General features: G+C 42.8%; 1 protein-coding gene across 1 annotated transcript in view; it reads right to left on the reverse strand.

Annotated features, from left to right (window-relative positions):
• Positions 1–3,100: 3,100 nt before the first annotated feature.
• The window catches only part of rgl3a (ral guanine nucleotide dissociation stimulator-like 3a), a gene marked incomplete at both ends in the record, with an annotated part of 18,154 nt that continues 4,141 nt past the window's right edge, over positions 3,101–17,113 (reverse strand). The window contains 15 exons of the mRNA XM_083905591.1: positions 3,101–3,246; positions 4,198–4,312; positions 7,136–7,426; positions 7,518–7,653; positions 7,769–7,864; positions 8,480–8,601; positions 8,708–8,740; positions 8,849–8,935; positions 10,175–10,259; positions 10,348–10,451; positions 11,257–11,568; positions 11,665–11,807; positions 12,445–12,614; positions 13,524–13,568; positions 14,561–14,850. Of these exons, the coding sequence (XP_083761717.1) occupies positions 3,101–3,246; positions 4,198–4,312; positions 7,136–7,426; positions 7,518–7,653; positions 7,769–7,864; positions 8,480–8,601; positions 8,708–8,740; positions 8,849–8,935; positions 10,175–10,259; positions 10,348–10,451; positions 11,257–11,568; positions 11,665–11,807; positions 12,445–12,614; positions 13,524–13,568; positions 14,561–14,850 (2,175 nt within the window). The remainder of the gene's footprint in view (positions 3,247–4,197; positions 4,313–7,135; positions 7,427–7,517; positions 7,654–7,768; positions 7,865–8,479; positions 8,602–8,707; positions 8,741–8,848; positions 8,936–10,174; positions 10,260–10,347; positions 10,452–11,256; positions 11,569–11,664; positions 11,808–12,444; positions 12,615–13,523; positions 13,569–14,560; positions 14,851–17,113) is intronic.

The following is a 17,113-nucleotide window of genomic DNA, read 5'->3' on the forward strand; positions in this document are numbered from 1 at the left end:
TATACGCAGACTGGGTTCATATCAGGGAAGAGGCCTCGTTTGACCCGGACCGGAGCACACGGGGAGTCGGAGCATAGGAGGACAACGAAAACCACACAACCAACCACGAGTGAGGAGAGAGAATCCGATCTGCCCTGAGGGAACAGTCGCAGCTTGCATACATATCTTTCTAAGAAGAAGACATATGCTAAAATATACGCACATACACACGTGCAGACATAACGTATTCCCTATAGCCCATTGCAAATAAATGCCCAACCCTGAAACTGTGACAGAATGTGAGGACCAACCAAAATGTCCTCCCTCCCGATGATTTATTTGAATACCCACTACATAATGCCTTCCCTATCCCCTTCCCCTAACCCTAACCTGCCTGAACCCTAACCCTAAAAGATGTCCCCACAAACATTGGTTGGCCTTGCCATTGGTCCACACAGCCTATAGTAAAGACATCTAACCATCACAACTACAGAAATGCTGAACCCTAACCCTAAAAAACAAGTCTCAACCCTAAAAAAAAGCCCATTTTAAGGGTTGACAGAACTTGAGGACCAACCAAAATGTCCTCACTTTCCCAGAATGTCCACTCCCTATGGTTTATTGGAACACTCACTACATAATGCCTTCCCTATCTCCTTAAACCTAACCCTAAAACCAGATTGTAATCCTCAAAAAGCCTGTTAAAGAGTGGACCATCCCAAAATGTCCCCACAAACATTGGTTTGCCTTGACAATTGGTCCACACAGCCACATTAGCAGAGTATTTGTGGTGAGGACGTTCACCTTAACCATCACAACTACAGAAATGCTGAACCCTAACCCTAAAAACCAAGCCTCAACCCTAAAAAAAGCCCATTTTAAGGGTTGACAGAACTTGACGACCAACCAAAATGTCCTCACTTTCCCAGAATGTCCACTCCCTATGGTTTATTGGAACTTTCACTACATAATGCCTTCCCTATCTCTTTACCCTAACCCTAAAACCAGATTGTAATCCCCAAAAAGCCAGTTTTTTTGGACCATCCAAAAATATCCCCACGAAGCCAAAAGGTCCTCTCAAAGATTGGCTTGCCTTAACAACTGGTCCACACAGCATTAGAGTTAGCATTAGCACTAGCATTAGCACATGGGTTAGAGTTAGGCTAACCCTAACCCCATTCGTGGTGAGGACGCTCACCTTAACCATCACAACTACAGAAATGCTGAACCCTAACCCTAAAAAGACCCTTTTAAGGGGTGACAGAACACGAGGACCAACCAAAATGTCCTCACTGTGGATCACTGTGCCAATCAGGTGACGTAGGGCATGGGTTCGCCAGTCCTCAGGTTTATTTGTTGTTTACGTGGTCCCCACAAAGATACGTATACAATAACCAGACTTGCGTTGACCTCCATTCATTCATTTTTGGCAGCCAAACCAAATAGTGTTCTCCCTCCTCGATGCTCATCACTTGGCTGCAGTTCCAGGACTGAAACCAGAGCCAAGATGTTTCCCTAACCCTTAAAACCATGACCAGGTCAATGCCTACAAGCTTCACCTTAACCCAAACACAATTCCGACCTGACCCGGTCGTGTTTATGTTATCATTAGCAGAGTCTCAATGTGCATTGGTTTTTGTAAATATGACTCGTTAAGAGAATAATCGCAATTATCGATATCACTGAATCGCAAAAGACTGTGTACCTGAGAGCTTTGACTTTAGCGGCGGAACAAAGGAACAACAAACCGGCAACACGGCGTCATTTACCTGTAAGTAAGCACACAAGTCTCGATAAGCAGTCGGTTCTTGGAAAGAAGAAGTGTTTGATGAACCGAGAGCGAGAAACAAAACACAAATGCTAGTGTTTGGCTCCACCTAGTGGACGACTAACCTTAATAGAAGCTCAGAGGACGGGTGGTGCTGTTAAATTGACTTTATTTAACGCTTATTGTACACAAAAAAAAGTGCTCATAATAAACTTTAAAAAAGAGGAAAGAATAAATAAATAACCACGTGCATTAACATCGACAACAAACAATACAGTACATGCGCGACAAGAACATAGACTCATAATAATAATACGACTCTCTGACTCCTTCATATGTTGCAGCTGCCACATCTTATTAACATTTAACTTTTACTGAGTTTGGGTAAAGTTTAACTAGGATTCAGTGACGGAAAAACTCAGTCAGGTGTGTTTTTTTAAACCGATACAGGTGTAAATCAACGTCTTTAAGAGACTGGAAAGCAAGTGAACGCGATTATATCTACGTGATCATTAGCGACCGACACTGAACATGAAGATTTTACCCGTCTTTCTTCACACACAGAAGAGCTTGTTCTTCAGGTGAATCTGCTCTCACTGAATTTGCACTGTGACGGATTTAGCTTTAATCCGCTCACAAAACCGGTTCTTGTGCTTTTTGCGTTATATAATGGGGTCTGGATTAGCGATTAGCGATTAGCGGCAGTCTCGCCTGAAGAATCACCAACAGTCATCGTATGACACGACATGCATGCGCACCACGCGCTCCAGGCGAGACCGCGGCAGTGGGAAACCGACGTTCTTCATTCAAACTAACACACATTTTCTTAGAATAATAACAACACAGAGACAATAACATCGAAACCTGAATACTGAAACGCAATAAATAAGTTAAAAAGTAATAAAAGCGACATTAAGTTTGCAGTTAGAACATCTTCACATTTAAATGAGTCGCATTTTCAGTCGGGAAGTTCCTGTTCCTCGGTCAAAAAAAAGCTACGACCCTGTCCGTCGACCTCTGATTCTGATTCTGCAGCCACAGCTAAGTCATGACCAGCGTCCTTCACTACAGGTCCTTCTCTCTCTCTTCTTCATACAATATTACTCCTTAAATACTTCAAACTCTCCGGAACAAATCATATTTAACCTCCTCTTGCTGAGAACTCCTTCCATTTTTTTAGTCAAAACTCTCGGGGTTTCTCGTATCTGCTGCACGGCCACGACCTCATCGTGATCTGCAGATGCAAACAATCGCAGCCCGGTGCTGCTGTTGTTGTTGTTGTTGCAGCAGACGAAACAGCTCGCGTCTCTCCTGCAGCTTCAAATCCTCATCCTCAGACTCTGGACAGATGCTTCATCGACGCTTGGCCGGGACTCCTGGACTGAACGCGGAGCCAAGATGTCTGCCGTGGTTCCCCCGGTGCTGGCGCAGGACAAAGTCGTAGTTGGCCTTGTTGCACATGGCGTAAAAGACGTTGGCTTTGTCGGGGATCTGGAGCTCTGAAGGCACAAGGAGGAAACGAAGGAGTGACGCCAAGCGTTGCAACTTATGGGGGCAACGTTTAAACAAATCTATCCGGCGAACTTCAAATCTACAACTTCCTACCTTTCTAACAATTATATGTGACACAGTATCGCCATTTTAGATCAGTTTTAGAAAGAATGATAGCACGTATCAGCACTTAGACAACCTGCGGAGTCGCCCCCTAGAGGCCGGTACTACCTAGACTTCACTTTTCAAACTGAAAGCCCATGTCCTACATCAGAATTAACCGAATTAACACCTGGACCTTGACGTGACCTTAAAGTGATAGTTCGGAATTTTGGACATAAGACCCTTTTTTCCAACTCAGCCGGTGTGATGGAAACGTCTGGAGGCGTTTTCAAGAAATTTCATTCAGTTCTTCCAGTTGCCGAGTTCGCTGATGCTATGGCTAGCGCAAGTCAATGATACGTGTTAGCATGGCATTAAAAACACTCATACCGACTCCACAGTGCACCCGAGGCAAATCGATTGTAACGGCAGACTATCGATGTACATATCTGTGTTGATAGATATGTACTACTTTCTCAGCACTATACTTCCGGCAGCAGAATCAGTCCGCCGCTGCCGGAAGTATAGTGCTGAGAAAGTAGTCCCTCAAAAATCCTTGCGATGCAACGTTAGTTTTGTTTCAAATATCATTCTATCAACACAGATATGTACGTCGATAGTCTGCCGTTACAATTGATTTGCCTCGAGTGCACTGTGGAGTCGGTATGAGTGTTTCTAATGCCATGCTAACATGTACCATTGACTTGTGCTAGCCATAGCATCAGCGAACTCTGCAACTAGAAGACCTGAACGACATTTCTTGAAAACGTCTCCAGACGTCTCCATCACACCGGCTGAGTTGGAAAATAGGTCTTATGTCCAAAAATTCCGAACCATCCCTTTAAGCAGATATTCACCTTTTCCATTGCTGAGCATCTGGCAGAGGCTGAAGTCGTGGCAGCTGACGCTCTCCATGTTGTGCTTCTCCACAGCTCTCTGGATCACCTGCGGCGTGTGATCCTGGCTGGTGAGCTGGTGAGAAAATGTCAATAAAAAGGCTGTTTTTATCTGCTGTTTTCTTTCCTTGAATTTAAGGTGACGCCGTTTAAATATAAATATATATATATATATATATATAATATACATATAAAGCTCATTCAGGGCTTGGTTCTATTCCGTTCTTGAATCTAGAATGCTAACTCAGACCCTCAGGACATGACCTGTAAACGTGAGCATAATTCAAAACCGCGAAGTCGGCGGCGCCACCTGCACAGCTACGAGACGGGTATGGGCGTCGAAGCTCAGATCTGGAGGAAACGGCAAAGGCCGTGGTGATTCTCCATAACTCTGAAATGGAGAAACACTGAACAACCAGGCGACCAAGAACCTGATCTCTAGAGCTGAAACGGTTAATCGACGAATCGATTATTAATCGATTACTAAATTAATCGGCAACTATTTTGATAATCGATAATCGGTTTGAAGCTTTTTTCATGATTAAAACAAGATTTCTGATTGTTTCAGCTTCTTAAATGTGAATATTTTTCTCGGTTTCTTTGCTCCACGTAACAAAGAAATCATTATAACTGAATCATTTTGGTTCGTGGACAAAACAAAGACGTTCGAGAACATCGTAATTTCCAGCTTTGACAAACGCTGATCAACGTTTTTTTTACATTTTCTGACATTTTATGGACCAAACGATTCATCGATTAATCGGGAAAATAATCGTCAGATTAATCGATTACGAAAATAATCGTTAGTTGCGGCTCTTCTGATCTCCAAGAGGAGACACTTCCAGGTGAACCAGGAGTTGGATAAATGCTGAGGAAACACTGAAGAGTACAGTAAAGTAAACCTCAGGAGCTCAGAGCCAAGTTAACAGTGGAGTGACTTAGCAACAACTTTGGAATGACCTTTAGTGAGTGAATGACATCAACAAAATGAACAAATAAAAACATAAAACACATAATAACCAGTTCCACCGGGGTTTGCTTGCAGTAAGCCTGACATGTTCCAGCAGGAGGCCACTAGATGGCAGTGTTTACTTTGCAATGTGTTGGCATCAACACCCTTAAAGACACGTTTTTCATCTCTTTAAACCTTCAACAAAGATGAATCACTGTTCTTGGTTGAAACCCCAAACAATTTATAGTTCCTGGGATCAAACTACGTTTGAATAACTCCTGATATACAGAGACTTGAAGAGGAACACGGTGAGATAAAGCAGAAGAGGAGGGAGTTCAGAGTGTGTTGAAACAGCATGAGTCAACCTCACTGTTCAGTAGCCAAACTCGATGCTCGGTGGGATGAGGCCTTTGTGGACATCGTCCTGCGCTGGTTTCAGTGTAAACAACGCAAAAATAATAAAACCACACAGAATGACTCAGAAAAACAGGGGGCAGAAAAATTATATACAGAAAAAAACCCAGAAAAAAATTTACCCGAAAAATTTGGCAAAAAAAATTCGCCCGAAAAATTTGGCAAAAAAAATTTGCCAGAAAAAACAGAAGTAAAATAATTAGCCTGAAAAACAGAAAAAAAATTACCCCGAAAAACGGGAAAAAAAATCACCGAAAAACAGAAAAAAAAAATTGCCCGAAAAATAGAAAAAAAATTACCCCAAAAAACAGGGGGCAGAAAAATTATATACGAAAACAGAAAGAAAATTACCCCCAAAAAACGGGAAAAAAAATTTGCCTGAAAAAACAGAAAAAAAAAATGTGCCCGAAAAACAGAAGAAAAAAAAATGCTGGAAAAACAGAAAAAAAAAATCACCCCGAAAAACTGGAAACAATTTGACAAAAAAACAGAGAAAAAAAATTAGCCCGAAAAACAGAAGAAAAAAAAAATTGACGGAAAAACAGAAAAAATAATTACCCTGAAAAACGGGGGGCAAAAAATATGAACTGGATAGAGCACCGCCCCCCTCTGCCTTGAAGACAATTTTTACATGGTGGCCACTGTGGGTACTGCAACAGAAAACCCCATAAAAGCCCAAAAGCAATTTTCCCATTGACCGCAATAGTAAAAGAGACGCCTGTAAAAGTGTCCATGGGACACCTGGAGACATGGACACGGGCTTTTATAGATATTTACATGGTAGTGACACTACTGCGCATGCTCTATGGGCCCCATAACCCAGAAATGAACGCGGAAGTCAAAAACTTTGGGTCACGCGTCACAAACATCTGTGTGTCATCTGCATATACGGTAATCAGAAGCCTGGTCTGTTGATGATTAAAGAGGATTCTCTGTGGGGTTTTATTTATTTTCTGATCTTTGTGAACACACGTGGTCACAGGACACTGGTTTTTCGTGTCGGATGTAAACCGATGCACTTGAAGACGCGGTCCAGAGGAGGAGCTAAAACCAGCGGTTTCAGTTCAAAGTACTCTATCGCCTCGTATCTGAATTCTTTCAGATAAGTCATTCTGGCCTTTTAGCCGCTCCCTGCATGAGAATAAATCAGTCAGATTCAGTCATTTCTAATTATTTTGTTCTATTCCCTCTTCCACTACGCTTCACTGGGTCTCTCTTTATTCCAGTCGTTCCCCGACGGCTCGTAGTAGAATTTGTTGTTGTTGTTGCAAAACAAATCGCAGAATTTATAATTACACGTTGATTTACATCTGCGCTAAAACAATCTGACGAGGGAGCGCGTTCTTTTTCTGCCTTGTAAGTCAATGGTTTCTGTTGTAATTTAACAATTTATGGTTCAACAACCAGCCACAACAAACAGTTAAAAACACAGGCCGCAAACTCGTTGAGTTACGTGCGTCTCGCTTGCTTTTACTAAATCAATAAACAGGCGTTCTGACCTCAGATGATTACATAAACCAGTGTTCTTCTCACCAGTATGCTCTTGTAGACGTTTCCATTGCTGACGCACTCCACACTGACCCTGATGATGCACGAGTCCGCCACCTGTCTGTTGTAGACGGGCAGCGGCGCCTGTGAGGAGCAGCAGGAGCTGGAGGAGGAGGAGGAGGAACAGGGCGACTCGGGGCTCATCGCCAGGGACGAGGAGCTGAGGTCCGGGTGCGAGGAGCTGCAGCAGGAGCTGGAAAGGCTGGGAGAGGAGGAGGAGGAGGAGGCGGCGGACGAGAAATCCTCCGCTACATTGTGAAGAGAACCTGAGAAAGACTGAAGAGAAGAAACGTGATAATAATATTCTGGAGTCGTGTGTTTAAAACGAAGCGAAAACACACGAGAGTGGAGCGTAAAAAAAACAAACCTTCAGTTTGAGGCTGAGGGGCGAAGGCTGAGGGGCAGAGAGGTCCTCCATGTCTGAACTGCTGGAGCCAGAAGACGACACGCTGATCTGATCGGCGTGGGTCTTCCTCGCGGAGACGTCGCCGGCCGCTCGCAACCTGCAGAGCAGGTAAAATACGACCACAGGTGCCACATAATTTTTATAGTTTTACTGCCGTTTTTATATTATTTATTTAATTTTGACTGAGACGGCTCTCCATTTGACACACTTACGAGGCCAGCTTCTTCGCGAGCAGGCGACTGCTCCATGAGTTTGGGGAACTGGGACACGGGTCGACTGGAGGCTCCAGGTCCCGGGACAGCTCATAGCTTCAGAAGACAAAGAAACAGAGATTAGGGAAAAGAGTCAAATAAATAGATTAATGAATAAATTAATGAATAAATAAATAAATAAATAAATAAATAAATAAATAAATAAATACATTCATTAATTAATTAATTAATGAATGTATTTATTTATTCATTAATCTATTTATTTGACTCTAATAAATAAATAAATAAATGAATGAATGAATGAATGAATGAATGAATGAATAAATAAATAAATAAATAAATAAATAAATAAATAAATAAATAAATAAATTGATTAATTAATTAATGAAATAATTAAATAATTAAATAAATAAATAAATAAAAACCCAGAAATAAATAAATAAAAACCCAGAAATAAATAAATAAAAACAGGAATAAATAAGTAAAATCAAAAATAAATAAAAACAGACATCAAATTTAAAAACAGAAATAAAAAAAAATTAAAACAGAAATAAATAAATAAAACAATAAATATATACATAAAAACAGGAATAAATAAGTAAAGAAATAAAAACAGAAGTGTGTTGTCCTCATTATTATCATTATTATTATTATTATTATTAATATTATGATATGATATATTATCATGTGGTGTCATGTTGTGTCGCACACCTCTCCTGGTCAGTGAGCAGAGTGTGAGCCTGCAGCCATGCAGTGAGGTGAAGGTTCACTGGGAAGCTGTAGTGTGAACAGGACATCTGAAGCTGTCGGATCTGAGAGAGAATCTCAAACTCCTGGGGAAACAAGAGAGAGAGAGAGAGGAGAAAAATACCACCTTAAATTAAACTTTTAAAGTTAGTAGTTGTTGACGTGAAGCGACCACTCATGCGAGACACTTACCCGCCTCCGTTTCTCGAAGTTGATGAGTCCACCCTGTGGAGAAAAAAAAAGGAAAAAGTGTTATCGGGCATCATAAATCTAATGCAGTACAATAAAAACAACAGATGGCTTCGTGGCTGTAATGATGTAATGTTTACTCACGTCTACAGAGTCCGTCAGCGCCGTGTCCAGCATGGTGAGACAGGTCAGGTAAGTGCCCAGGTACGGCACCAAGCCACCGCCGTTGTTCTGGGGAGAGAAATCAGAAATCAGCCTCACCATGTAGTGATCGGTAAGATCGCAAAGAAGACGTGTAAACTTAGTAGACTTATGATGATATACACGTTTGGCCTTGGTAGTTAACAGAAAATGCCCTCCGTAAACATTTTAGAGTTATTTTAAAGTAGTAGACATATTATACCCAATTTCTCCAAGTGAACCTAGTTCCGTGGTGTCCTGATGAACATGTCTGTGACATGCTTTGGTCAAAATACCTTAAAGAATAAGCACCACAGCAGTTCAATCACCCTGCTAAAACAGCCCTGTTCAGAACGCTCGCTTTTGAGTGCCTGTCTCTTTAAATATGCAAATGAGACACAGGACAGGAAACTACGTCAGCGTCGCTGAGACTCCTGCAGCTAACAGCAGTTAGCATTTGGAAAAACCATCATTATTGCCGACTGTAGCCGGCACATTGTCGTCATATGTAAAATGTAAATCCTCTGAGGCTGGAAGTTTGTGTAGAACTCTGCGCTGCACTGTGCAGCCAAGAATAGATTTTTTTTTAAAAAGTATATATATTGTCTCGCGGAGCTCTGCTTTGTCCGTAAAAAGCAAAAAGTAAAATGTAAAAAGTTCTATTCTTGGCTCCACAGTGCAGCACAGAGTTCTACACAAACTTCCAGCCTCAGAGGATTTATCTGTCCAGTGGATACATGTTATATATATGGCATACGGCAATGTGCCTGCTCGAGCCTTCAAATGATCACTTTTCCAAACGCTAACTGCTGTTAGCTCCCAGTAGCCTCTGCGGCTGATGTCATTTCCTGTCCCTTAATTTTCGTTTTACTTTTTTTACTACTAAACAGAAATAGGATATAATACGAGACCTTTAACGTGATTAAAAAGTTTATTAATTAACTCGACCTTGAAATCTTTCAAAAACTACTTTATCTTACCACGTGTCTGGACAGAGCTGAGCAGAGCTGCGGTGATTTGCCGACATCGCCGTCTGCGTGACTCTCATTCTGCAGAGAATAGACAACAGAGGACAAGGGCGTTGGACAAACATCCAAGTCACATAATTGTCTTTGCTGACGCCGTACGTCAGGACAATGTGTACCAAAGTTAATCCAGTCATCGCAGTCACAGCCTTTTGTTTTATTTCTACCCTAAGGCGTGTAAACTAGGTGTGTTACGTGTGCAGAGCATAAGGCACCACAAAACTCATCCGGTGCCTTTGTTACGTACAAAAACAAACGCATTTACCTCGGCGAGGATCTCTCTGGTGGCGAGCACGCAGTTTTCGTCGGGAAAAGTCTCGCACAGGTGGTCGAAGGTGCTCATGCTCTCCCTGAAACCCAACAAATAATAATATAATAATCAGTTTTGAAGAGGCAGTTCTGGCACGACACGAAATAGAGTGGATGTTATTTGCTGACCTGCAGACGGCAGCCCACGTCTTCTTCAGGCGATACACAGCGTTGGACTGCAGCGCCGAGAGGATGGCCCTGAGCGAGGAGAAGTTCTTCAGCTCTCTGCACTCCTGCAGAAACGCATCAGGAATGTTTTCATCATCGATTAATCCGTCCATTATTTTCACAAAGCATCGTTTGGTCCATACAATGTCAGAAAATGCTAATAAATGTTGATCAGTGTTATATTTTACTATTTCGTTAATCACTTCATCGTTTTGAAGCTTTTTTCCATGATTAAAACATGATTTCCGATTGTTTTGGCTTCTTAAATGTGAATATTTCCTTTGTTTCTTTGCTCCACATAACAAAGAAATCATTAAAACTGAATCATTTTGGTTTGTGGACAAAACAAGACATTCGAGAACATCGTCATTTCCAGGTTTAAGAAGCTAAAACAATCAGAAATCTTGTTTTAATCATGAAAAAAGTAGTGCTGGGCACGTTAGCGGCGTCAACGTTAACGCATGACTCGTTTCCATGACGACTGACCGGAAAACAACGCGCGTGACGTCATGTTTACGTGACTCCCGATTGTTAAAATGAGTCTCGAGTAAGTAACGCTAAACTTTAAAAACAGAGGCACACATACGCAGTACACAGGTACGCTAGTTTTTTTGTTAGCGCTGCTCTTTCTCGCTTAATAAACAGACCGCTCCAGTTCCACTGTAGGTGCGCTAACGGCGCTAAAGGAGCTAACGCCGCTAACTGGTAAACGGTGCCTGGATTCCGGTGTCGTGGCACGTAAACATGACGTCACGCGGGTCTTTTTCCGCTCAGTCGTCACGGAAACGCATCACGTAAATGTCCAGCACTAGAAAAAAGCTTCAAACCGATTATCATGTGGAAGTCCATAAATCGTTTTCCCACGCTGACCTGTGCGACGGCGATCCACCGCTCGACGACGCGCGCTCTGTGGGCGGGGCCGCCGCGAGAGCAGCGAGGCGAGCTCGGCGCCGTGGACGGGTACAGGAAGCCCGGGGAGGAGCCAGGCGACGAGGCGGGGGAGGAGGCGCACGGGCCGGGCGCGGACGGGCACAGGAGCGAGGTGATGACGCGGTTGGTGACGGCGTTGAACTGGGAGATGGTGGCGCGCACGCTCGGCGCCAGGTTCCTGCTCTCCTTCTTGTCGCGCTGGGACCAGACGCAGCCGAGGCAGTGGAAGGGAACCACTCTGACAAACAGGACCTAAAGAGGAGACGATGACGAAAAGAGACGCTCCGGTCACCCACACTGAGACCGAGTGGCATTTGAGCGACTCAGGCATCCGTTAATGAAACTCACGGCGTCCAGTCTGGTCAGCTGCTCGGCGACTTCTCCGACAGGAAGGTCCATAAAGCTGTGTTTGCCTGCTCCGTCGTCCAGCTCGTCTCCGGGCTCCTGCTGCGATGATTTACTGCCGTGCTGCGACGAAGGGCAGCTGCGCTCTGTCAAAAACACACACATCGCATCAATAAATGACCACAATGAGCCATGACTGCTGCACGGATACCGAGCAGACAACGGAAATATCCTTTCCTGTTAGCATGAGAAGTTAAATAGAAAGACTTTTACTCAGAACAGTGATAGATTAAAGCAGATTCAGATGATTCAGACGATTGATCTTAAAGCTACGGAAAAGCTATCACTAGCATTGTCACTAAGCTGTAGGTACAGTAACTCACTGTGATCCGGTTTAAAACCTCGAAAAGATGACGTTCTCAAATGATTTTGTCCAAAAACTTAAAGAAATTATTCATTTTTTATTATTTCTTTGTCCCACGGAGCAAAGAAACCAGGAAATGATTCATCATTGATGATTAACCATTTCACATCTGTGGTGTTATTCAACTTCAACTTGAAAATTATCGATTATTCAACAATTATGTATGGAATTTAACTTAAAAGCAATGATTGTTCATTATTATCCACATAGATCACGATCTATATTTAAAGTTAAACTTAAACATTTCTTTCTTAATGAAGCTTATAGCTTGTTCAAAGGAACTCTGGACATCCCTCAATTATGCTGCCGCAAATTGCCAGCGATAAATAAACGTGTGCATGTGAGTTGCGTAACCGAACCTTGTTCCTGGAGCCGTTTGAGCAGGTGCTCGGCGCTCTGAGCCAGACGCCTGAAGCAGAGGCGACGCCGCAGGTGCGCGCACAGCAGCCTGAGTGCGTGGTACAGGGGAGGCTCGTGGAAGTCTTCAGTGTAGTCGTCCAGCCACATCTGAATCACTGCAGGTAAAGTGCTGAGGGGAGAACGGGGAGGGGTTACAGGGGTTACTGCTCCACTAAGACTTTGGATTTGGGTTGAGCATGGCCCGATGGTGTGCATCCTTGATTTTCACATTTTTTGAAGGAATTTTGATTCTCGCTGATTTATCACGCTACACCAGGCAGGCAGAGGCTCATCAGCAGCAGCTGCGCTGTCTGGGGCGGGGAGGTGGGAGTGTAGACACCGTGGGTGAGACGTTTTCAAATAGTTCACCAAAGAACATGGTGTTGTACCGAAAAACGACAAAGTCGGTGTCCATTCACCAATATGCGAGCACATATTTATTTTGCATTAGCTACTACTTTGCGGCTAACTTGGCGAACCTGTTTCCAAAGGTGAGCTAGCGAGGCTACGATTAGCATTAGGGTAGGGCTAAAGTAATACAAACACTGTGCAACCTCATTAGGCACAACGCGAATGTTTTCATTTTCGATAGCATTAGCGTAGCTATATGTTGTGTGTGGCTGACAGTCAGACAACATCTAGCTACGCTAATTAGCATGCTACTACTTTGCAGCTAACTTGGCAAACCGGTTTCCAAAGGTAACCTAGCAAGGCTACAATTAGCATTAGTGTAGGCCTAACATAATACAAACACTGCACAACCTCATTAGGCACAACGCAAATGTTTTCATTTTCGATTAGTATTAGCGTACCTAGATGTTGTGTTGCGCCTAATGAGGTTGCACCTAATGAGGTTGCATCTAATGAGGTTGCATCTAATGAGGTTGCACAGTGTTGGTATTATGTTAGCCTTTACGTTCCTTATCATGCATTACCATAGCTGAAAAATCTTCTTCAGCTCCCACTATAGGAATACATACTTATCATACTTATACATATCCCAACTCAGTTGATGTTAAAAGTGGGGCGAGGTCTTTACCTGTGAGGGCAACAACTGTTGTCCACGTTGGCGACGGAGTCGTCTCTGTGGAAAGGGAAAACGGGCTTAGTGAGGGAGTAGAGTGAAAGCATGGAACCGTTTCCTGTACAAGATCCTGTAAAGTCAAAGGAGGGGAAAACACATTTCCCAGGTTGTCCTCGCAGAGAGCTCACAGGAACAACCTGTTGCCACCAGCACCGCAGACATGAGGGCGACTGTTTGACGAACAACAACTTGATGCGGTGTCAAAAAGGGCACAGAAAAGTCATCTGCGCATTATCTTCTAAACTCTACAAATTGACTTTTTGGTCTTTTTCTTTTGGTTTCTAAGCCTTCTGACTTTTATTTTAAGTACAGGAATTCCTTCGCTGGGTGTTCACTTGATGATAAAACCCGTCATAGAAACTTGCACAGTGTCAACAGGGAGCAGCTTTTGTGAATAGCTGCAGAAACACGAAGAGGGTGGTGTGCCTCTGTCTTTATTGAAATTGACGTGTTCATCTGGCATGTTGTAAAACCTGGTTTTGCACACAGTAGACTCTTCTTGGGAAAAAACGCTTCAACCATTCAAAAGATTGGGTTCACCTATCCAATTTTTGTTGTGTTTTCCATTAAAAGTCCAACTTTTATTCATCAAAAGAGTTGCAAAATGAATAGAAAATATAGTCAAGACATTGACAAGATTAGAAATAATGATTTGTATTCCAAATAAAACTGATTTCAGCTGTGCTAACATCATTGCGCAAGGGTTTTCTAATTATGCAATAGCCTTCTAACGCAATTAGCAAACACAACGTACCATTAGAACAATGAAAATGGGCCTCTATACACCTATGTGCATATTGTAGCTAGAATAGTCGTTTACCACATTAACAATGTATAGAGTGTGTGCTTCATTTAATGTTATATTCATTGAAAAAAGTAATTTTCCATCAAAAATAAGGACATTTCTAAGTGACCCTTAACTTTTGAACAGCAGTGTATGTTGTTGCCCTGTTGTTATCCCTCGTATAGAGGATAAAAGAAGCGTTCCTCACCTCTGGAAGAGCAGCTCAATGAGGGTGCTGGTCGAGGTGAACGCCTTGTACGTGGAGAGGAAGATGCGAGCGAAGTCCACCTCCTGGCGTTCCGGGTCCAGCAGGTGAGTGACCAGGCGCTCCAGGGTGGCGGCCTTCAGCCGGCGCACTTTCACCGTGTGGTACTGGACAAAGCTGATGGTCGCGGGTGGCTCCACCGCGTCGGGACTCGGGAGCACGGGCTCCCTGTGCAGCGTGATGCCATACACGGCGCCGTCCTCCTCCTCCTCGCCCCATTCTTGCACTGGATCCTGCAGGAGAGGACGCAAGGGCATTAAGATCTGTCCTAACAATAGGTTCCTCGTAATTTGTGCCAAGGCCAAAGTCTTGAAAATTAGCACGGAGCTCGGGTCAGTGAAAAATGCGATAGTGGCATAGTGCACTAACCCGTTTGTAGTACCAAGGCTCTATAGCGCCCCCAGAAGTGGGTTCATGGTCAGACAAATGTCGTCAGAAAGGGTTGAGTTTGTCGGGCCTACTCCAAAGTTTCTTGAGGAATTCTTTGGTAAATTTTTGACGCGAGAAAAAGTGGCCAAAATTGCGTCATTGCATTTTTTTTTCCTATGGTTGTTTTTCCGAATTTTAACCAAACTTAGTACACGCGTTGCTCTCGTGATTCCAAACAAATTTCTCATGTACTTCCATTTTCTCCGCCCACTCAGAAGTCGGCCATTTTGCCCTGATTTCTTAAAGAGTTTTTCGGGAAATTTTGACGCAAGAGATAGTGGCCAAAATTGCGTTAAATGCAAAATTTCTGATTTTTTTCGATGGCTGTTTTTCCGATTTTAACTGAACTTGGTACACGCGTTGCTCTCGTGATTCCAAACAAATTTCTAATGTACTTCCATTAGCTCCGTCCACTCAGAAGTCAGCCAATTTGGCCTAATTTCTTGAGGAATTGTTGACGCAAGAGAAGAAAGTGGCCAAAATTGCGTTAAATGCTAAATTTCTGATTTTTTTTCGATGGTTGTTTTTCTGATTTTAACTTAACTTGGTACACGCGTTGCTCTCGTGATTCCAAGCAAATTTCTAATGTACTTCCATTAGCTCCGCCCACTCAGAAGTCAGCCATTTTGGTCTAATTTCTTGAGGAATTTTTGACGCAAGAGAAGAAAGTGGCCAAAATTGCGTTAAATGCTAAATTTCTGGGGGGGGTTTTCTATGGTTGTTTTTCCGATTTTAACCAAACTTGGTACACGCGTTGCTCGCGTGATTCCAAACTAATTTCTAATGTACTTCCATTAGCTCCGCCCACTCAGAAGTCGGCCATTTTTGAACGAACTCGTCCTAGCACGTTTGAGCTAGCCGCGTTACACTCTGCCCACGTGTTCTAGACAAGTTAATAATGACAAATTTGCCGTTAAAATGGCAAGGAAAAGTACTTTCAAATTCCTAACAATCATCGGATATTACGAGTTATCGCAAAGGTCACACACAGCTTAATGTCAGTGTCAGAAATTAGACAAATTGTTTTTAATTCCCTACACTTAATAACTGAAAACATACATTTCTAAAAAGGACACAGAGCTTTTCGACGGCTGGCTGCGTAACTGTGAGAATCTGCGACAAATACCACATGACATTCGTCATCCTTCACTTTTGAACCAGACAAGACACCGACTTTTATGCACAAATAACGTGTGTTTATATCCACAAACAGAGGGACAATGTGTTGAAGCATGACCCAGTTTTTTTTTTCTTTCTCTTTATTCAATTACAACACAGTGCTCACTAATGTGAATTATATGGACAACTATAATAGCAATAAGCTTTACTTTAGCAGATGGGGAAACGTAATAATATCTGCAGGGAAACAGACGACGACAACACAACAGGAACACGCTGCAGCTGCTGACTTTAGACACGACAAAGGAAACGCTGCAGGAAAACAGACCGACAGCTCTGATGATCAACTCAGTGAACCTGGATCTGTGTGCGTGCAACACCTGACCTCGTGAAAAGGTAGAAAAGTATTAAAAAAAAACATCTTTTAGCTCGAGTTGAAGGGCTCTTATTCGCTTAGTGACTTACACTCATTTTTACTGAGTCCACGTTCTCATAATCTCACATTATTTTTTGCTTTATCTGCTGTCAAACACTGTGATTTCTATCTGTGAAAAGTAGAAGATAGAAATAGAAATAAACGGTCCTTTGAGGGCGACTGGGCAGTGAAGCTAAAGTGGAGCCAGGCACAGAGACCGGGTACATTCTTTACAGGTCACCATTCTCACTTACATTCATACCTAAGCCCTAAAGTCAATTATTAGGGCTTCAAAATAACCTCAATGCCACAAAGCCCCAGCAACCGTCGTGCTGTGAGGTTATTATGCAAAAGAAAATAATATGAATATTGAAGAAAGAAAAAACACAGCATTATTTACAAACCAAGTCACCATAAAACAAAAATGCCACACCTGCAGAAGCAGAACATCGTCTTCTTTCAGCTCTAGTTAATTTTCAGTGTACAGTGTCAACATGTCAGGAGCAGGGTCAAATTATGTATTTAAGCAATGT

This window comes from Microchirus variegatus, assembly GCF_963457635.1.
Source record: "Microchirus variegatus genome assembly, chromosome: 19".
In the NCBI taxonomy this organism is placed as follows: Eukaryota; Metazoa; Chordata; class Actinopteri; order Pleuronectiformes; family Soleidae; genus Microchirus; species Microchirus variegatus.